This window comes from Xiphophorus couchianus, chromosome 14 (assembly GCF_001444195.1).
Source record: "Xiphophorus couchianus chromosome 14, X_couchianus-1.0, whole genome shotgun sequence".
NCBI lineage: Eukaryota > Metazoa > Chordata > Actinopteri > Cyprinodontiformes > Poeciliidae > Xiphophorus > Xiphophorus couchianus.
This window is the reverse complement of record NC_040241.1, coordinates 3,934,838-3,956,740: the sequence shown is the minus strand read 5'-3', so window position 1 is coordinate 3,956,740 and position 21,903 is coordinate 3,934,838. Positions and strand designations below refer to the sequence as shown.

Below are 21,903 nucleotides of genomic sequence, written 5' to 3'. Positions count from 1 at the left end.
ACCTGGTTTTTTGTTTTGTTTTGTTTTTAGCACGATTATTTTTATGCGATAAAGTAGCGTATAGAATAAAATATGAAACACATCTACTTCACCGCTCTGGCACGATGATCAAAACACATTTCATTACAACTCACCGGAACAAAAACACTCGCGCTTTCAGCAACTGTTTATATGGAGATTAATTGAAATTTTGCTTCAAACGACAAGAAACTATAAAATAATGTAAAAAAAAAAATTATGCTGAATAATGTAAAATAATGTTAAAAAACCAACGTGTTAAATTATTCATCTATATGCTTTTCCAGTACATTACATATCCTGATTTTCTATAATAAAATTATTTAAATTTAAAGTTGAAAACATGCTTAACATTTTCTAAGCATTTTTTGACCAGATGTGGACTGGTTTCAAGCAATTTCTTGAGCCTTTCTATTCTCAGGCTAATTTCCCACCTAAAAAATCATTTCTTTAAATAAGAAAAAACATCACAAGTCATACAAAACATTCCTCCCTTAAATTCTATGATTTTACATATAATAGGTAGAAAACGTATTCACAGCTTTTAAGCCAGGCATGTCCAAAGTGAGGCCTGGGAGTTGTTTGCACAAATCAAGAATGGAGCAAATCTTGCCCAAAGCGGTTAATACAAGTAGACATGTTTTATTTTTGGGGGGTGAGATTTTCACAGAGACAAATATTTTTTTCTTTATGAACCATGTTTATGCTTTCATTTAAATTTTGTTGGAAATACAACACTAAACACCTCCTCCACACCTCATTAAGGTCCCTTTCGTTTTTCTAACCGGCTACAATTTTATAGCTCAAACTTTAAAACCATTCATGGAAAAAAAGTGGACATTTTTGATATAGTAGTTGTGCAACACCTTTTGTGTTTTTCATCAGCAACAGTTTAACAATTCATTTTCTACAGCAAATAGAATACGGTGTTAAAATCTTACAATCTATATAGTTAATATTAGCTCAACCGTAATGCCAAAAAGTTTGGAAACCACCTTCTGAAACCTTTTCACATCCTATCAAATTACAGCCAGAAACTTAAATGATTTTAATGGGATTTTGTGCAAGAAAATTCCTTTTAAAAAACATTTTTCATTAAAAATATATATTTTTAAATAAGCCATGCAGTTAGTTGTATTAGGCATACCTTCATCCAACTAACTTTTACTGCAGCCCCATCTGCATTATATCTCCATCAGTTTTCACTTGTAGAGCGTAATATTCTTTTCATTGTTGCAAAATAGTTAAAACTCAGTTTTTCTATCAAAACTTCCAACCCAGACTTTCAACTGACTCCTTAATGTTGCTGGGTTCCCAGACTGACCACACAAAGCCAGAGTCAGAGATGTTGCTGAGCAAAATACTGAATTTACTTTTTCATAAGAAACAAAAATAATTCCAGAAAACTCAATACAAACACCTGATAGTTTATGAAGAACAACGATAACTAACATCAGTAACAGTCCAAACCAACTGCATCCTACTGCAGCAGCTCATCTCTACAGAGGCAGGTAAAGCGAGTAATGTGAACACGTCCAGCGACGCACCGGTTTCCCCACCCGGCCAATTACTGGAAGCTTATGGGCGTAGGCGCGGGGCGGGTTGGCAGGCAGAGAGGAGGACGAGGAAAACGTGGTCTGAAAGGGCCGGCGGCCCTGGCACCGTCGACCCATTTGCCGTCCACCAATGACAAAGGAGAACGCTGGAGGTCCTGACTGTGGCGAGATGAAACGAGCCTTGGGGAAAACATCCCGAGAAACACCGGTGGAGCGTTGGCCCGAACGTGATGAGGATGACCTGGAGCGCTGCACGGAGGAGGAGCGAGCCAGAGACCTGAGGAGGAAAACAGTGGAAAAGTGGGTCTGCTGCATTCAGAACTAAAACAAATAATGAGAACTCAGACTTCTTATTCTGCTAGCTTTACCTTCCTGCTCCTGTGGCTGCGAGGCTCGGAGGGGGAGGGTCGGTGCGAGGGCTCCCATCTTGTCGTGGGCTGATGTTGAGGTTGGCGGTCAGCTGCGGCATTTTCCGGGCGGTGTCGGTGTTTGCTGCTGGGCCTAGCTGCTCCTTCCGGGCTTCCCTGAAACAGGCCGAAGCGCAGGGGGGATAGCTCCCAAACCCTGGTCCTGTGCTAAACCTGACGGCCAGACTGTCCCCAAAGAAAGAGTAAAGCTCACTGTACATCGCCGGAAGAGGGACTGGGGACCACTCCTCCCAGGGGCAGCCCACGCTGCCTGCTTGAAGGTGGCTGGCAATCCCCAGAACGGCCTCTGACAAAGGCTCTGATGGAGGACTGAGGCCTGGGGAGCCCACCCTGTACCCTGCAGACCCGGCTCCAGAACCCAGCTGGCAGCTGGATCCGCCCTCTGCTGACTGGGACAGAGACACAGCCTTCATCTTCAGCAGACGCTCCACTGCCACCTGCAGGACATACAATCAAACTGCAATCCTGCTTGTTCTGGTTGACATGACATGAAACAAGAGAGTCTGGACTGTCAGCACAAGCTCAAAACAGCATTTTTGTTGTTGGTGTTTACAAATGTGTCTCTATTTGTAAACAGAACAAGGAATTAAGAAAAAATTTAACTTTCCACAAAAAACCACAGCCTGTGTAAGGTAGACCAACAGTGAGGCTGGGTGTTTTTTCTACTTGGACAGAAAACATAGTAAACAGAGCAATCAAGTGATAATTATCTGGTTAGAAAAGCAACAAAAACAGAGGAGCAATTGAAGGCAGAAAACTGTCAACCTGGTGTAAAAAACATCCTGTTCTTCTTGAATTACACCCAACCCCAAATAAGCAACAGAGAAGACTTTATAATGAGCCATTCTGCTGAAAAATTAAAACCTGGTCAAAGAGGGGTAAACAGGGATCAAAGATTCACACAATGACTGCGAGGTATTCAAGCCCAAACCATCATCCCTACACCGCCATGCTTCACAGCTGGAATCAGGTGTTTGTGCTGATACTAAAGCCCAAATTCTCTTTCTGCCTTAAGAATCTAATTTCCTAAACCAGGATGTCCCTTATAAAGACAAGAGGCTTTCTGGATATCTATACCTGCTCTTATCGTCTTTAGGTGGTTTGAAAACACAAACTTGAACATTTATCATGGCAAATCTAATCCTCTGGAGTCTGAGAAGAAGCTCTAGGGTTGTTTGAAGTCTCTATGGATAGTAGATCGATTGACATGAGCCAGGTCATAGTAGCTGCATTTCAACTGACCACATAATTGTGGAAAATACCAAAATAAATTTGCTAAATGGAAACACACCCATTTTGGGAAAAAAAAACTCACATTTTTCAAGAAGAGATATTACAGTTACTGGAGCAAAAGACAAATTGTGGTAGGAGGATGATGGTGTGGTATGTTTTTGTAGAATCATGGATTCCTAACAGTTTGGTAAACTGGATCAATCAGCAGCAACAAGAACCTCTACAGAGTCATTTCTGATGTCTTTCTGCTTTAGCTTTAGGTTACCCACCTCTACAGCGTTGCAGGAAGCAGTAGGAGGGACTTCAGATTTTCAGACTGCTCCTCCATTTTGTAGGGATGCACCAATAAATCAGCCCGATTTCTTTAGCTTTGAGAGATCGGTCGATATTTCCACGTGAAACCGATTTCATCTACCGATCTCATCTATGTCCACAAAGGTGTAAAAATCAACCACTGTCACTTCTGCTCTGCTCGGATAATAATCTGTTTTTTGTCCTTTTCACTCTGCATAATAAGTCAAGGCGGTCTTTTGACAATGTTTGCTATGAATATAGCTTATGAAGCCTGTAAATTGCTGTGAAAAATGTACTCTTGCATTTCCTGAGACAAATGGATGTCGACTGGACTTTTATCGTGTTGAAGTCGTGCAGCCCGAGATGATAGCAGTACGTACCAGGATGGCTCCATAGACTTTGTGTCCATCTGCTTTGACCTGTGCGTTGGACACTGAGTAGTCGTCCAGCACAGCCTGCAGGTTGGCCCAGTAAGCAGGGAGGTGTGGGAAAAGAACTCTTTCCACAGCCTGAAACACACAGGTTAACAGAGAGATTAGCAAGAGTCTCCTTCAGGACGATATAGAGGACAACAATAGAAAATCAAAACAATTCCTATCAGACAATAAATACATTAACAGACCCTCTGGATTTGACTTGAAATGGTTTCTAGCTTCTAGCTCTAGGAGATCTTTTATTTTAAAAGCTACTGATGTTGGAAACAGAATCCTTCTGACTCCCAGAGGACTGATGTGCATTAGAAGAAAGTTAGAACTTCTATGTGAGCACCAAGCAACTTGAACCAAAATAATGACTAAAAAAAGATGCCGATGTACAGATTTAGGTCTGCACCACTGATGCCAAATAGTTCTACTCCAAAAGCAAAAGATTTGGCAAATTTCCAAACAGATTTGGTAGTGGACCTACCTTCCAACCCAGAGCGTGAAGGCCCACAACAGCTCCGTAATGGGAGCAGAGTGGCCTGACTGGGTCAGAGAGAACCTTCTGGAGAGAGAGCAGGATCTGGTGGTAGAGACCACTCACTAGATCACCGTGAGTCCTGGAGAAAAAAACTCAAAGTTAGGAGGTTGCATGCAGGATGAGACGTAGTTCATTATCTGCTTCCAGGTTTTATTCCATGTCTCTCCTTCTAAATCTCTTTTCCATGTTAACGTCCATTCATCCAGTTGCGGTGTTCTGACTGATTACCGATCTTTAAAATGCCTGATCTGCCTCTTTTTGCCAAAATAGTCAAATGCAAATAAAAATCCAAAAGTCTCAATTAAATGCAGAGTTGGCCTCTAATTAGTGGTGAACTGATTGCAGTTTTCTAACTGAATCCAATTTTGACCGATACAATTTTATTTTGTCCGAAAAGTTGCTAAATATAGCAATTTTGTTGCTAAGGTAGCATCCATCCATCTCTCCAGCGTCCACCAATACATCATTCATCTATTATTTAACCAACTGTTACAAATCCATTACCTACTGTCTGTTCTTTTATCTCTTCATCCCAGAGATTCTAAATCTAAAGATTGATAACTGGAGACCTACCTGCCCACCACTAATAGTAACATTTTGGAAAAATACCAGAAGATGTGGCTGAGTAGCAGGGCTGCGTAGTCCCGGAGGGTCCAGTGGTCATTGAGTGGGTTGATGGAGGCAGCGAGTGGTTCCAGGATGCAGTACATGACGCTGGAGACCAGGCTGCGGACGTACGAGCCCAGGTACAGGTACGGGTTCTGGACCAGGCTCTTCACCATGTGCAGGAGCCTGTTGAGCTGCTCCAGGTCGTGGCTTACTGATTTGACCTGGAACGGCACACAGATACAAGGATCAGCAAGTACAGAGGCTCTCAGCTCTGATCAAAGCAATGAGGTGACCTACTCCACTGATGACATAGACAAAGTATGGCAGCAGGGCAGCAATCTTTGAGTTGGACTGAAGGTCGAGCAGAGCCATCTGAAACACAGAGAGAAGCAGTAAAGAAGCAGCACATGTTGGCCAGCCGGAAGCTGTGCTGAGCAGCTACTCACCTTCATGAGGTGGGGGTCATCTCCCAGGATGGCCCTGGTGATCTGCTGGTAGTACTTGAGCAGGTCATCTGACAGAGTCTGCACAGCGGTGGGAACTATGGGACCACAACCCAACAGGAGAGATTTCAATCAAGGTCAGAACTACATATTCTTGGGTGATCAGCAATCGGCTGATTCTTAAATGTGAAACCAAATCTGATCTTCCTGAGAAAAGCTCTGGAAATCAGCCACTTTCTTCTTCTGCTCTGCACTGACCACCCACCAGGTCAAGTCTGCATGTGTGTGCTTAACAATAGTTACCAACTTAGGAACTTTGTCTCTATACTTAGCAGCTTTTCAGGCAAAAAAAAAAATCTGTATCAGTCAAAATTGGATTTGGCCAGAAAACTGCAATCAGTGGACCCATAAAAAGAACCAATCCCTTTAACTGAGACTTCACTTTTCATTTGCATTCAACTTTTAAGACAAAAAAAATAAAAACTGGAATGACCAAAACCAAAACCGGCATGTCAGGCTTTTTAAAGATAGGTGATCGGCCAGAGAACTGAAATCGGTTCATTGCTAGTGAATAGTACTGCAAGGGTGTTAAATTGCCATGTTAACTTATGTGGAAGCACTAAGGAATGTTTGAGTTTGTACATTTCATCTTAGCTATTCTACGTGTAACAAACTGATGAGAGGGGAGAGGGCTGAATTTGCTTACAGCCTTAAAGGTGTATTAACTTGATTCCTAACTCTGAATGGTTGAGCCTTACCTGTCCCCTGAGGTTCTACGTTGCCTTTGCCATCCAGATACGCCACATTAACTGGAAGGATAAATCAGATATCGTCAGTACACCATTCCTTCTGCAGATTAGGAAAAGTAAGTTTCAGCAGCACCAAGCATGCGACCACCATCCTAACAAGTCTGACAGCATACCTCGCACCATAGTCTCAGCACAACCTTTGGGAATGTTGGTGGCCAGGGCCAGCTCTATCAGGTTAATTTCACGGTCCTCGACAAAGAACAGCTCTCCCTCTTTGACGGATCGGAAAGGCAGAGCGTCCTGTGCCCCATAACCACAGACGGCCTGATAAAGAAGCAGATGTCAGGCCATCGAAGGGAGCAGCAGCAGAGACATGCTTACAGGCATTTGGTCTCACCTCCACACGGCTCCATCGCAGGGCTCTGTTCAAGTCCTCCACAGTCAGCTTCCTCCTCTTGGCATGTCTCATGAACTGGGAACTCGTCTGTTTGGGTCACAAACAGATAACCAGAGGTGTTGAAGGAACAGCAAATTTATTCTTTTCATTTCAAATATACATTTAGGTCCAAAATAATAATGTGATGGAATAAATAAAATAAAACATAGCCAGGTAGCTCTGACCTGCGCTGCCTCCCTGAGGCGGTAACACACATCTTCAGCAAGAAGAGCCGCTACATCATCAGCAAGATCCACGCCGGTGCTCTCTGCCATGAGCTTGACGGAGTCCCGGGAAACCTCAGCAAAGCGCCGCTCCTCGCGGTCTGCCATGGCAACGGGGCCACGCAGAAACTGTCGCAGCAAAGTTGTTAGGATATCCCACCTCTCGGGCTTTTCTTCTCCCTATGGATGACAGCAGCAACAGAAGGTTGTCTAAAATGAAGAGAAAAAAAGAACAAGAACAAAATAAGCCATTTATTAGCAAAATAAAAGTTTCACAAAATGTGTTAAAAAAAAAAGGACAGATCAATTATAAAAATATATAGGGTGAGAAGCTCGGCCATCTGAGAGGGACTCAGAGTAGAGCTGCTGCTCCTTCAAGTCGAGAGGAGCCAGTTGAGGTGGCTCAGGCATCTGGTCAGGATGCCTCCTGGACGCCGCCTTGGCGAGGTGTTCCAGCCACGTCCCACCGGGAGGAGAACCCGGGGAAGACCCAGGACACGCTGGAGAGACTCTGTCTCTCGGCTGGCCTGCGAACGCCTTGGGATTCTCCTGGAGGAGCTGGAACAACTGGCGGTTTTTAAGCGTCACACCAGATACTTTATGTCTAGATATTAATCTACTAGCATGTCATCACAATCATGAGACTGTCATACAGTAACAGTCTTCAGTCATAGGCTTCTTCAGATGTGTTGCAAGACGAACTGCTACAGGAGATCCTCTCTGCCCACAGCATCACCATCCACAACAAGTCTTTGAAGATAACATTTTATTGCAACTGACCAGATTTTAAATGCCTTTCATCCCCAAAGAAGTGTTTTCCCCCGTAGGATAGGGGTTGTCACAGGTCAGAGACCTTCTACTAAATCTGATCAAGACCCATTTCTGGTTCTGCAAAGGAGTACTTTACCGAATGGCAACAGCGTCAAGGTTCATGTTCTAAGCTGAATATGTCAATCGTGTGTACAACTACTTGACTAACAAACGAAATGAACTAGAATGAAACTGGGCAGCATTGCAGTGACGCTGTAATGAACAGAGCTAACCTGCAAACAGAGGGAGGAACCACCTCCAGCAGACTTCCGCTTTACCTACCCGCTGTCTCATCAAACAGCTACAAACAGTCAGGCCAACGGGCCACATTTCAGTCAAAAATGTATTCAGTTCAATTAAATTTACCTTAATTCGACTGAAAATTGAGAATAATTTTTTCTTCTTCTGCTGCTGCTGCTTCTTCTTCTTGGCGAATCGCAAACAACTTCACGGTGCATACCGCCACCTACTGTACGTGAGTGTGTAGCAACATTGACCAGCATCCATTCAATTCTATTTTTTTATTTTGGTGTGTGATGTTTCTTCTTCGTCGTCTGGATTTCTCTTCAAGGTTGGCAAACTTTAAGGTGCACTACCGAAACCTGTTGGTAAGGAGTTTATATCAACCTGAAACACTTAGGTAGCAATTAACTATAGCTGATCTAAAGTAATGAGTCTTTAATATGAGATTGCTCAAAACGGAAGAACATGATCTTGGAAAAGGTGCATGTTTCTTTAGACATGTAATAATTTATTGGAAAGGAAACGAAGAACTGAGTTAATTAAAGACTATGTTCCCTTTGTTTTGGTTTTAAGTAGGCTGGTGGATTAAGTGCTTCATCTGTTGTTCCATTTCCTGTCACCCCGACATGTGTTCCAAGAGAAATATGTCTGTCATCTGAATAATTTGTGCTCGTCTTTGCAGATGTCAGGTGGGCTTTCTGGGCTTCACAGTGAGCTGTTCAGTGACGAACCGGAATCCGAACAGAGAACAGTTCTGGATCCCATGAATTCATTTCTGTGCTCCTTTCACAATCATTTTGTCTTCCTATTTAAAGTCTGAATTGTGACTGATGTTTCTGTACACATAATGGACAGAATTAAAACTCAGCCTGTTAAACTGAAGAGTAACTGTTTGACCTCTTTTAAATTATGTTCTATATTTTAGTTTGTACCTAGGTGAATTTCTTGTGTACCTTTCAGTTATTATACACTGGTATACCTCCCTTATGTCAAGGGACTTGTTAGTAAAATTTACTGAAGATGAACCGCTACAGAAGATCCTCTCCACCCACACCATTTTACTCGTTAGTAAAATGGTCTAAAAAAAATAAAAAATACTCCAGACGTTCTCAAAATGACCACCGTAAATCTGTCTGCCCCATCAATGCATTATAAATATAATTCCAGTTCAAATATAGTTCTAGAGCTGCAAAATCTGGCATTTCATTTGGAAGAATCCAAAATATTTTCAAAAACAGTTTAATTCTCTGGATGATTGTTTATCTAAAGTAGTCCTCCCCCCCCCCCTTTTCCCACCTCAACAGTGAATTACAGCCACCTTCTGGTCCAAAGCGTGGGTGAGATTACACCTTGAAGTTTAAAGTGTAACATACAGTTTCTCAAATCCATGAAACACTTTAATTCCCCGAACCATGACGGTAAACCTTGTACATTAAACCCAGGAATCCATTTTCATTTCATTTCAGTAACTCAGAACAATTTCCTACCATGCGTACATCTCTCTGGTTCATTGCCATTAAGCCCAGTCCAGCTCCCCCTACAGTTCCAAAAGCATAGAGACTGTTATGAAGCTGTATCCGTTTTGTTCTGCATGCAACAACCTTCAGTTTCTGCCACATGCCTGGACTAAAGACAGGAAGACTCCAAAGATGCAATGCTTGAACTGGAAGGGTAAATTAGTTTAAGGGCATGTGCGCTTATAAAACAGTTAAGATTTTTTGAGTTCAGGACAGTCCTGTGGAAAAGATCCCAGTTTACTTTAATGTTTTTTTAAACCCAACTTTTAAGTAGACCGTTTCAGCTTCATTTTATGAAACCAGACCTGCCAAGAAGTCCAAAGTAGCTCCATTACAGCACAGACAAGCTTCTGCTTTGTAGACTGTAGCAAAAGTTGCTAATTTTCCACACAGACTGGACTTCCAAACCATTACACAGCACAAGCCACAAAGCGCTGAAGTGATTGTTAAAATTTGTTTTATTTACAACAGTTCATTTATGCAGCTCATGGTTCAAGTACCACAGTTAAAAAGTTAAATTACCCTCAAAGCTGGAGGACTTCCTGTTCAGAGACACTGAACAGTTCCAGCTCTTTGACCTGCTGGTCATCAAGTCAAACAACTTGTGTTTAAAACAAAAAAGTACATGTACAGACAGCCTCCTTTAAAGGGAATTAAAAACTAAAGAAAATAAAAATGTTCCCAGTGCTCATGTAAATTCTAATTTGAACTACATCAACTCAAAGTGCCCTGCTGTCCCAGACCTCCTGGGCCTTGCTGCTCTCTAGCTGCTGCAGATGGATAGCCAGGGGCAGCAGGAGGTCATTCAGGTGATGGCTGGAGAAAGTGAAGGCATTGTGGACCATGACCTCTGGGGATGGGGCAGGAAGAGGGGAGGTTGATGTAGAGGAAGAGGTTGACCCATTGGATGAGATTGAAGGTAAACCTGCAGTGCCTGGGGTTGGCTGGGGAGACAGGAACTGTCCTTGGCTGAGGTCAGCAGTCTTGATTTTGCTGGGGAGTCCATGCTGAAAGCAGCAGCTTGTACCGTAGAGGCAGAAACCAAAAGAGCTGAAGGTGTGGCAAAGCGCACCCCGAGGCCTCCACGCCTTATGCTGGGGTTGAATCTGGTCGGTAGGGGCAGGTGAGTTGGGGTCCAAAGCAGCAGCTGGAGACTCACCCGTCAACACCCCATCCTCAACATGCAGGAAGTTACAGCGCTTGCCAAAGGGACAGACCCCATTGGCAAGGAACTTGCGACAGGGAATGTTCTTACGGTGGCGTTGGATCTGCCGCATCTCTGTGGGGCTGTGGACAAACAGGCAGCGACCTCCATAGAAGCAGTAGCCTGCGGTGTGGTAGTTGCGACAAAGCTCAGTCTTGTACTTGGGGTGGCGGCAAGGCACGTGGAGCTCACGGAGGCCGTGAGCAAACTGGCAGCGTTCAGCGTATTTACAGAAACCACTGGCTGCATAGCTGGTGCACAGGGCTGTCTTATAGCGAGTGGAGCAGACCCAAGGGACAAGGGGAGAAGAAGGGGGCTCCACCAGGGGTAACAGGGCTTTGGTCTGGGAGAAGCCAGCACGAGCAACCTCTGAGTCGTCACTGTACAGCAGGTTGTCTACCAGGTCTTTATCTTGAGAGGATGGCAGGAACAGGTCATTGCTGCTATTCTAGAATAGATAGGAGACAGTAAAACATTACAACACCCATCCACACTTTGGAAGGTCTTAGACTTGAAAATGATGCATGTCTGCTAGACAAAATGTATTCAAGTTCAACTATACAGGCCAAGAATCACCAGCCCAAAAGTCAAAATGCAGCCTTCCCAGAGACAAAAGTACTCAGTCAAGTCCTGGGTGTCCAGCTCCAGTCCTCTAGGGACAGAGTCCTACTGGTTTAATTAAGTCTCTGCTCAAACACAGCCGATTCAAATGGACTTTGACACCTCAGCATGTCAAAGTTCTGCACTAGCCTGCTAACAGGCCATGCAGGATACTGGCTTCTCAGGACTGACTAACCATGCAGCGTCACCTTGGTCATCATTTTCTGAGTACATGCAAGCGTACAACTGACACTGTTGTTTCAGTGTCAGTTGTTGAGGTGTTTCCAAGCACCTGCTTGGAAACAACTGACACTTGATTTATACGATCAGGGTATGGCAACCCAATTCCAGCCACCAACTGAAGGTTAGGCAGAAACCCTTCAGCTTCATGTGCACTAAAGAAGTCACCCAAACAGCAGTAAATTGATGAACCCAAATACTTGTGCAAACATCTGATATTAAATAGTTTAGCAATTGCTAATCTGGTCCAGGAGTATAGGGAAAGTTGTGGAAAATCCTTCTGTGTTCCACAAACACAAACCAATTATGAAGATGAAGTCTAAAGCTAAATCTCAAGTTTCCAACACCATCAGCTGATCAAGGCCCAGTCTTACCTCAAACATGACTGCAAACGCTACTTGTGAGTGGTGGCAGTGGTACAGGGCAACATCTGGAGGAAAAAAAACCTGGATGACTTCAACTCCCAGCCTGAGTTTGTCTTTTAAATAAGTGCTCACCTCCTGCATTCATGCTAAATGAACATCAGGTGTGCAGAAGTCCAGCAGCCAATCACGTCCCAACAGCGTCATCCTGACGGACCATTGCGATCAGAAAAAGTTTCCACCAAGAACCTTTTCTGGTGGTGTTTCAGCATCATTATAATTATCTTCAGCTTTATTAAAGACACAAAGAAGTCCATATGAAAAAAGAAAACAAGTCTATTTTCTTATTCAGCTTTTCTATTTCAGTTTTCTTAAAGTAGTTCATGAATGTGAACTTAAAAACTTTGTTTTCCCTAAAGACGTCTGAAAAAGCTAAGTTACATAGCAATATATTATTTGTATATTTATGTAATATGTAACTATGGACACACTTGTGTTTTTGTGTATGCTCCGGAGGCCCAGCGATGACATTCATTGCCAGTTTCACTGTCATGTTTTTGAGGATCATTAACATAAGTCCAAGATTAAGTCTAAATTATTTAAATGAGTCACTCCTGATGAATTCTATCTTGTATCAATCCGATTAGGTGAACTCTGAAAAAAAAATTAAGGAAAGCATGTTTTTAAAATCCTGATAGTTGTAAAGTGGATTTGAGTAACCTGGTGAAACTACAACAAAACAAAAAGAGAAAGCTCAGAAACCCAGACAGCTGTCTCTCCAACATCATAATCCAGCTGGTCATAACTCCTACCACAATGTCTCCTGGCGAGAAGGGACACAGTCCTTCCCATGACTTCTAGGACATTCCTGGACCTCCCTCCTGTGAGATGTCCTTTGGAAAAAACTCCAGATGGAGTCCGGTAGACATCCTCACAAGATGATCTGCTACTTTCACTGCAGTGAAGCAGTTTAACTCAAAGCTGAGATCATCATTCTTTCATCCTGCTTATTTATACATATTGCAGCTGCTTTACTATATCAATCAGGACTTAGTCATATTCAGAAAACTGAAATATGCTTTATGATGAGACTTATTTGTCAGACTAAAAGTACCATTTGAAAATAACATCCGTTACGCTATTAGCCATACTTTAAATTCATGCAGATATGCATTAATTAATTATGGATGGTATTAATCTGACCGTTTAGTGTTGATCAGAGACCTCCTGGGGAAAGAAACTGTCTCTGGTTTTGTAAATAGCGCTTCAGGTAAAAGTCTGAAATGTTTTTGTCCAGGATGTGTGGGGTCTGCAGAGATGTTGATGTTTGAGAACGCAGATGAAGTGATTGAAGCATTCAACCCACTGTGACTTGGGAAGCAGGTGAGCTGACTGGAGAACTTGTAGGTAACTGAGCTCTCCGACTTTGAAGGATTATGTATGTTTTGTGCAACTCAATTTTATTTCAGCACTAGCCAAGACAAAAAAAAAAAAAATCTTCGGACTGTAAAGATTGCAAACCCCTGATCTAGACCGGGCAGAGTTAATGAGAGTTGGAGTAGGTGGAGACAAGTGTGGAAGGAGATTAATCAGGGAGTAGCTGTTTATCTATGGGAATGTCATAGATAATCAATATCCTACTATGCATATAGGAGAGTAGTTTCTCTGTCTAAAGAGAATCCTTCATCAGAACTGTATAACAGAACATGGCCGATATTCTACCCACCAACACAAAATAGCTAATGAAGTTTTCTCTGGTGAGTACTGGTGGACGGATTTAAGGATAAACTGATAACAAGTCTGTATCAGATCAATAAGATCAATACTATATGTTTCAGATTCCCCCTTGAAATGTTATTTTGTATTGAATCTCAAAAAGCATTTCATTTTTGATTTGCTCTCGCATCATAATTTCTTCCACTTTGTTCAGAAAAAAAAGCACATCGATTTGTTTTTCTATTGCGTCCGTCGTTAATTTGTAGACACTTCGTCCAAATTTTGCTCCAGGTATTAACAAAATGACTGAAAGGAAAAAACACACCAACACTTAAGGTGAGAAGTTTGATGATATATCAAACTTATATAATAAATCGTATCTGTGATCCTGGCCCTGTGTTTTACTAGGTACTGGATCAGTAATATAACATGCAGCATCACAAACCTCTGCGGGGGAGTTTTCAATGCTGCAGTAAAGAATTACAAAGCAACAGTTAAGCTTGACACAGTGGTAAAAATGTATGGCTACCAGATGAAGAGAAAACCAGCTGTGATTAAAGCAGGTCTGAACACAAAGAAAAAGAAAATCTTTATTTTTCTTAACAAGATACATTTAAGGATACAGACGGAATAAAAAAAAAAACACTTGAGAAAAGTTTTTATTGTGGCATGTTAGTCTCTCCTTTTACAAAAATCAGCCCCTGTTCCTTCTGAAAGTCGCCCCTCCCCAACTTGTTTGTGGACATGTTTGTGCATGTTAGAGCAATCTCCACCATTATGGAAAAGCAGTTACTTTCCACTTTTTTTTCTTTTATAAAAGGAGCCAATCTTTTTTAATTTACATGGCTTTGTACAAGCTACACTCTAGACTTTTTTTAGTTTTTGAATAAAACTTAGTCCACATTGGGACCAAACATGTAAAACCGGTGAAATACCCAGATACCGTGGATATTTCAATAATACTCAAATAGCAATGAACAACTTCCTTTCAGCGTTCGCCCTTTGAATAAGACAAACTGGGGAGATAAAAACGTAGAGGTGGTGGTCACCGAAACACCCGAATCCCAATCAGAAACTTGGCTTCTGTTCAGAAGAGACTTAAAGCCACATGAAGAACTTCCTGATCAACATTCTAAAAATAAAAAAAATAAAATAATTTTTTTTTTTTTATTGCTGCTTAATCTTTTTAGAAGATGACAGGTTGCATAAAAAATCAGCATTATTCAATCTGATGTTATGTGAGGGGTTAACGGTGATGCTCTTTTTGGATCTCTTGTCCACCTGAAGTCGACAACCTAACAGCTAAACTAACAATGCGGCAGGTGACGCAGTTACCAACGAGCCCAGCTCAGACCGTTCCTTTGATGGGAAGCCGAACGTCGGATCAAACTGAAACAACGACAGATCGCTTGGACTGAACAGCTGTCCGCTGCACTCAGCAGCAGGCTGACATGGAGAGAAATCTATTTACAAAAACATACCAGATGCAGAAGAAACTCAAAATGTGCTTCATCATTATCACTGTTTTGAGGTGAGAAATAACAGAATTAAAATTATACATTTGTAAAACGTAATTAAAACGGGCTGTTTAATAATCCAGGATTTATGATAAAAATTACAAATCCTGGGAGTGAGAGCATGGAAATGTGGAGCTGCTTTTTATTTTAAATAAGAAAAAATATTCTGTCATCTGTGTGTGTTTGGGGGTGCTTCTTGCGTGTGTGTGTGTGTGCTGAACAAGACATGTTTAGGGAGAAAAACAAGGAAACAAAAACTAAAGAAAACAGGAAAGATCAGAGTACTTTATGGCAATGTGTGCTGCCTGGAAGTCAGAGCCAGAGCACAAACCCTCAGCGGTTCCCTCCCCAGCCCCATGTCCCATTAAAACACCCCCCACCAGGCTTCAGTCTTCCAGGACGATGGGCTCGCTGGTGCTGGAGGGGAGCAGCGGCATGGCCAGGGTGCGGGGTGGGGGCGGCAGCTTGATCCGGACCAGCAAGTGAGGTTTCCTTGCCGCCCGGCGCATCTCTGACTGGGTCAGGTGTTTCCTCAGAGCCCTGGTGGAACCAGAGCAGCAGCAGGTTACCAACAGGAGTCTGATCTCTCACCAGGAAAACATTCAGCTCCTCACACAAATAGCAGCATATAGTGGCCAACCTCTAATTATTGGTGTAATACTGATGAAACTTTCATTATCTCTATAATTCAAGCTACCATGGTGACCAGATTACTTAGCACACAAAATGGGTGAAAACCTTACAACAGTGCAGATGCATAATCCCACTCTGTCGATGATGAAGTCCTCTGAAATAGCTGCGCTTCCAAAGCATTTCTTATGCACATTGTGAGGTATTGCATTAGAAAAGTTTAATGGAAACAGCAAAATTCTAAATAACCTCCTCAATTTCGTAAAATGTTCTTACATTTGCTTGCGGTGGTTTTGGAGAGGAGATGGAAACATTTCCCAGGTAATCTTAGTGAACTGGTTCCCATCTCCCTGGCTGACCTGAAAAATTTCTAAGTCCAAACCTCCAGAAATAAGCAGAGGACTCTCTCAATTTGTCCTGAGATGTGTGGTTCGTGTTAGTTAGCAACTTCTACTTCCTGTTTTTTACAGCCATGTCAACATCTGATGAAAGTGAGCTTTGATACATTCCAAATTAGATGGAAACATGTCCGATCAGCATTTTAAAAGTTTGTTCAAATTTCGCATGACAGTTGGATGGAAACATAGGTAATAAATTTAGAGATTTTAGAAATTTAGGGAAACAACTGGCTGTTAAGCTTTGTAGCCAGTTGTTTTTCACCTTAGAAAATTGGAAAATCATAGATTACTATCAAGAAGTTATGAGACACTGGAATCAAACCGTTTTTTTTCTTACCATGAGATTTTCCTCCAGTGAATAAATGAACTCAAGTTAAATATCCCACTTTTCTTTACCAGGCGGTCAGTAAAAGGCTGACCTGTGGTTCTGACACCAATCAGCTGTGACGTTTACCTGGTGTCCTTGGTGGCCACAAACACCACAGGATTGGGAGCTTCTCCCTGGCTGACCTTCTGCCGCTTGATGACCGACTGGGACGTGGTTCTCATGCCTGATGTGTACGGCCTCCCATTGGCTGGGTAGGGCACCCCTGTCGCCTGTCACCCAGTACAAGAAGAAAGAGTTAAGCAGACTAACACTGAACATGTATCCGTCATGCTAACAGCACCGTGAGAAACACTGACTGATTCAAAGCCTCTCTTTCCCAGCAGGCTTTGGGCCACTCGAGGCTGACTGGCCTGGTTCCTGTTGATGGGTGTTGGAGGACCTCTGGAGGCTTTCAGCTTCAGAGGAGCTGAGATGGCTGCAGAGACAACAAGAACAAGATCAGCCGCACACATCCAGGGAACAGCAGGGGCCACAGCAGGGGTCAACACAGGCCAATCACACACTTTCCTGCTAGACCACAGAGATGCAAGAAAAATATTTATTAAAAGACATCAAATAAATGTATAAAAGAGGACTGAAAGCCACTGAACTTTATCCACACTGTCCCAAATTTGAGAATTAAGGCAAAATTTACACGATAGTCTGTAAACGTATGTAATTATGATTCTGAGAAAAAAAACCAGTCAGAATTCTGAGATTAAAGTTTAATCAAGATTTGTTTTCCCCAGTGGCCCTGATCCTCTCCCATACAGATTATAATGTTAACCACTGGAACGATCACTGTGTTTTTAACAAACAGAAAGGTAATCTAAAAATGTAACTGGTTTAAATATGGGTCTGTTCAGGCTGAACTGATTCCAGAGTTCTATGTGGCACAAACTCCAAACCCAGCTGGAAACATAAAGAACTACGTTTTATGCAAAAGCAAAATGATATTTTATGTCCTGGTGCCATGACTCACCTAAATCCTTCACTATAGTGGCCAGAGACTGTCGAGGTATCACCTTGCTCTTTAACGGAGACTTAGTGGCTTTAGGCAGCCTGATCATACCTGAGGAAACAAACATTCAGACCGATGTCAGAAACACACATTTGTCAGTGTGAACCCTGCAGAGGTGTGTATTCATACACTCAGCCTTGACGGCGTTGGCGTTGATGGAGGCGTAGGGTCTGCGCGCGGCGCGGCGGGGCTGCAGGATGTCCTCACACACCCGCCGTGCGATGCGGGTCAGCTTGGTGGTCTGCAGGATGAAGGTCTGCCGGTTCTTGGCCAGCAGCTTGGCTCGGCCCTCGTTGCGAGTGAACGGTGACATACCCTGGACCTCCTGGCGGGTCATGTGACTGCGAGAGCCCGACTCCTGCTCACAAAGTGCAAAGAAGATGAAGATGCGAAACACTTCCTGAGGAGGTTTAACAAGCAATGTGATTCCCTTACAGAGCCGGCTCTAGCTGCTCCCTCCAGCTGAGTGGGGGTCTTCAGACCGCCATACTTCTTCCAGTAGATCCAACAAGAAGCACATAGTCTGCACTGCATGTTTGGGGGGCCCCAGGCGTACCACTGAGGAGACTGGGCCGCTGGTGAGACAGGAGCTCCAGGTTAGAGGGAAATACTTCAGCCAGAAGATGATTAGAGAGCAGTGAAGCAGAAACTTTACAGCAGCTTTTGTATCACACTGCTTAGTAAAAAACAGGGATGACCTGATTCACTTTTTTCACTTTCGATACCGACATCTGAGATTTAGTGTCAGCCGATACAGAAAAACAGCTGAACTGACTTAAAATGTTTTTAAAACACAGACATAAATGTACTGATGTATAAATTTATGTAATAACTCTGCACAAGTACAGCAGCCTGAAATACACCAATAGCTTCACAAGCTTAATTAAACATGTAAAAACAACCCAACTGAAATTGTTCAGTCAGTGCAATTAGGAGTAGAACAGCCAATGGAAAATAAATAATAAAGAAACTGAAACTGACAAAAGCAAAAGGTTGACTACCTTAGTCAAACATGTAGGCCTGTCGCGATAAACCATAAATCAATTAATTGTACGATAAATTAAAACTACCAACGTCATTTTAATTATCGACATTATCGTCTCTTCCGGCCTTTACCTCTTTCTGTTAATGACACTGAATGAAAAAAGGCTCAACTCCGGTGCTCTCCACTGACCCCCCCTTCCTCATTTCCTTAGTGTAAAGCCCAGCGCACACGACACGATCTTAGAGCTGTCAGCCGATTGTCGGCCCATTTTCAAAACCTGACAGATCACACATTAGCCGACAGAAATCCTAGGTATAACGGTTCCATCGGGTTCGTTCCTGCCGTGTGGTGTCCAACAATGGGCACAAAATAATGGCTACAAGTCCAGTGAACTAATTTTAAAACCAGGCATTAATCAATGCTTTACTACAATCTACCTGCAATGTATGTGGCTAGTGTCAGTTCTGACTGAATGAAAATCATTATAACCTATTTACGTCACGTTAAGGAAGAACAGCTGAAAAGTTACCGGTTTCGCTCCAACTCCTCCCCTTGTCATTTCTATATTCTTTGCATGTTGAATAAACATTAATGTTGTTTCCACATATCATCTCCGGGTTGCCGTGTCAGCTGTTTGGGATTCCTCTCCGTAATTTCCCCTCAGAAAACACGAAGGAGAATCCGAGCTTTCTGATTGGCTACCTGTCACATTCAACAGGCTGCGTTAAAGATCCCAGTCGGGGAAAAACCTCTGATTTGGATCAGAGCGGCAACGACAATCTACCGTAACACACCACAATCTTAGAACGACCAACGTGCTAAGATTGTCTTAAGGGGAAAAATAGGAGCAAAAAATCATGTAGTGTGAACTATTGCATCAGGTAGTCGATGTGCCCATCTTCTCTATTTAAATCTAATTATTACTGAAGGGCAACATAATAAACAGACTTCATAATCTGCACTCTTTTGGTTGAATGCAGTATTTATTTACACTTTGGCTTTATGTTTAGTTTTTTTTTTCCAGTACATTTTTTGTTAATGGAGACTGAGAATCCATTTTATTTTTGTTTTTGGTTGTTTTGTTTATTTTGTTTACCAGTTCCAGTGTTTAGTGTTCTTTCGAAAATAAAGTGTATCTAACTTTGGCAAGAAATCGCATGCGTTATTACATCATTTTCAGTGTAAAAAGGTCTTCAAACAATATTATCGTTTATCGCAATAATTTTTGAGACAATTAATCGTTCAGCAAAATTTGCTATCGTGACAGGCCTACAAACATGTAAAAATAAACTGAAACAAACCTTCTTTCAAATGGCTGATTAGCTGAGAATATTTTATTGGTGCGTCTCTAATAAAAAATGCTTTCGATGCAATGGAACTTTTCACATTTTGTCCCATTACAACCACAAGCTCATCGTCTACAAAGAGGAAATATCAGACAGCCTCACGGCTTCCTGTCCAATCAGGATACTGTAAACCTGCTGCAGATTTTTACATTCAGTAGGTTAGATTTCTGCAACAGTGTCTTTACCGGTTTCTGCAGCTCATCTAAAAAGCTGCTGACCAACATCAGGAAACTGGATCATTCCAGAACCAGCTCTCAGATCACTGCACCAACTTTCTGTTTGCCAAAGAATAGATCCTAAAATTCTGCTGCTTGTCCATGAAGCACTGAGTGGACTCCGAGTGGCGGGAAAGGTGACCCATGCTGACAACATTTGTTCCATTTTTAGCGGCTGTAGAAAACTTTCACACTGCACTGAGTCAAACCAACCAAATCCTTTGGACAATCTGTTCCCCTCCTTACCTGTGGTGGTGCTACACCAACAATCACAAAAGAAAACAACATGAAAACCTCTGAAGAAGACACAGACACTTTGGTTTGTATCAGAGTTTGGTTACATATTCACACCTCTGAAAACGAAGCAGATTTCAAGGCAGATAGACTGGAGTTAAATTACCGGGCTGGTGAGAATTCATCCTAAGTTTTTCTGCTCCTCTGATGCAGAACAAACTCCCTGAAAACCTGAAATGTTCAGAAACTGTGGACCCCTTTAAATCAGGACTGAAGACAATCTTGTTTACAGCAGTTTTTGATCAAACAGCAGTTTTTGATCAAACTAATGAAATGTTTGAAACAAACAATTGCTTTGTTTTTGCAATAGGTCTAAATTTGGCCATTTTCTTTGTGCGTTTCCTTTGATGTCCTGTAAAGCCCGTTAGATGACCCTGTCCTTGAATGGTGGTGTGTAAATAGACGTCCATTCAGTTCCACTTCAGTAATTCACTACTTTGAGCTGCTCTGCTACAGAAAATCCAATGCAGTTTGTGGTTGTAGCATGACTAAATGTGTCAGAGCGTCTTGGAGGATCAGGGTGGGAGGTGTGTGTGTGTGTGTGTGTCCTCTTACTGTGACAGCTCTCACAGCTCAGTCCCTTCTGGAAGCCTGTGGCTCCGTTCAGGCCGGGCTTGCTGCCTGGCATCATGATCTGATTGGGGTTGGGTTTGGTACTGGAGCACACAGAAAAGCAGGGAGTTATTGCGAGAAGGTTGGAGCTGGAAGCAGATGCTGTGTGTAGCAGCTGATACTCACTAAGTGGGGATGTAGACCTGTTTGAGCTTGCTGTCTGCCTCTGCTGCCTTTAGTCGTTTCTGAGGAAAACATTCATGGTTGGTAAACATCCACATGAAGGATGAACTCGTGTTTCAGGTGTCTTTCTGTTGTGTGACTAGCTGAAGACAGACCTGCTGGATGTAGCGGTCGGTAGTCTTCCACATGTAGTAAAACTGGACTACACTGGCCAGAGATTTCCAGGGCAGCTGGTGATCAGGAAACAATAAATCGTTAGTTACCTCAGTAGATTTCTGCAAATCACACTGCAATCAGACAGGAGAGCTCACAAAGTCCTGACGGATGTCGTTGAAGTCTTTGCCATATTTCTCCAGAGCCTCCTCAAACAACATGGCCTCCGAGGCACTCCACTCCTCCATCTCGTCCCGGCAGAGCACTGGGCCCCCCTGAGGGACCAGCGTGGACATGGCCCTGGCCAGGTCGTAGTTGTTCTTCTGCAATGTGTCCATGGCATGGAACTAACACGACAGAGAACATTAGGACGTCATTACTACAGCTTTCTGTTGCACTAAGCTATACCCGTGCGCACACACACACCCGTTGCTCACGCAAGCGCGTGCACACACACACACGCAGACATGAGTGGATTTTGCCATGGAGAAGTCCTTCAGGATGTGGAGATTTTAGGATTTTAGATTTTTAAAAGTGAATAAAAATCAAAGAAATCACATGTTAAAAAGTATTCACAACCTTTTCCATGAAGCTCCAAGC

At 42.7% G+C, this 21,903-nt stretch overlaps 3 protein-coding genes across 4 annotated transcripts in view; all 3 read right to left on the bottom strand.

Annotated features, from left to right (window-relative positions):
* Positions 1–1,362: 1,362 nt before the first annotated feature.
* On the bottom strand, positions 1,363–8,258 carry taf6l (TAF6-like RNA polymerase II, p300/CBP-associated factor (PCAF)-associated factor). Of its 2 annotated transcripts, none has more exons than XM_028038550.1 (12): positions 8,127–8,258; positions 6,912–7,160; positions 6,688–6,774; positions 6,464–6,614; positions 6,300–6,350; positions 5,545–5,639; positions 5,396–5,470; positions 5,099–5,319; positions 4,436–4,568; positions 3,910–4,038; positions 1,943–2,439; positions 1,363–1,851 (listed from the first exon to the last, which is right to left on the bottom strand). In XM_028038550.1, the coding sequence occupies exons 2-12, from the start codon at positions 7,056–7,058 to the stop codon at positions 1,518–1,520; spliced, it is 1,920 nt and encodes a 639-aa protein (XP_027894351.1). In that variant the 5' UTR covers positions 7,059–7,160; positions 8,127–8,258; the 3' UTR covers positions 1,363–1,517. The 2 variants fall into 2 exon arrangements, with proteins under 2 accessions (XP_027894351.1, XP_027894352.1); XM_028038551.1 differs by having other exon boundaries at positions 6,912–7,130; positions 8,127–8,216.
* Positions 8,259–9,960: 1,702 nt separating this feature from the next.
* cth1 (cysteine three histidine 1) lies at positions 9,961–12,080 on the bottom strand. Its single transcript, XM_028038570.1, has 2 exons — positions 11,939–12,080; positions 9,961–11,172 (listed from the first exon to the last, which is right to left on the bottom strand). Exons 1-2 carry the CDS (start codon positions 12,068–12,070, stop codon positions 10,240–10,242), a joined length of 1,065 nt encoding a protein of 354 aa, XP_027894371.1. The 5' UTR covers positions 12,071–12,080; the 3' UTR covers positions 9,961–10,239.
* Positions 12,081–14,218: 2,138 nt separating this feature from the next.
* The window catches only part of mta2 (metastasis associated 1 family, member 2), a 31,631-nt gene continuing 23,946 nt past the window's right edge, over positions 14,219–21,903 (bottom strand). The window contains exons 9-18 of the mRNA XM_028038546.1: positions 21,462–21,650; positions 21,306–21,380; positions 21,154–21,212; positions 20,971–21,071; positions 18,011–18,150; positions 17,705–17,933; positions 17,537–17,626; positions 16,872–16,990; positions 16,642–16,784; positions 14,219–15,699 (exon numbers count right to left, since the gene is read on the bottom strand). Of these exons, the coding sequence (XP_027894347.1) occupies positions 15,546–15,699; positions 16,642–16,784; positions 16,872–16,990; positions 17,537–17,626; positions 17,705–17,933; positions 18,011–18,150; positions 20,971–21,071; positions 21,154–21,212; positions 21,306–21,380; positions 21,462–21,650 (1,299 nt within the window). The 3' untranslated portion in view covers positions 14,219–15,545. The remainder of the gene's footprint in view (positions 15,700–16,641; positions 16,785–16,871; positions 16,991–17,536; positions 17,627–17,704; positions 17,934–18,010; positions 18,151–20,970; positions 21,072–21,153; positions 21,213–21,305; positions 21,381–21,461; positions 21,651–21,903) is intronic.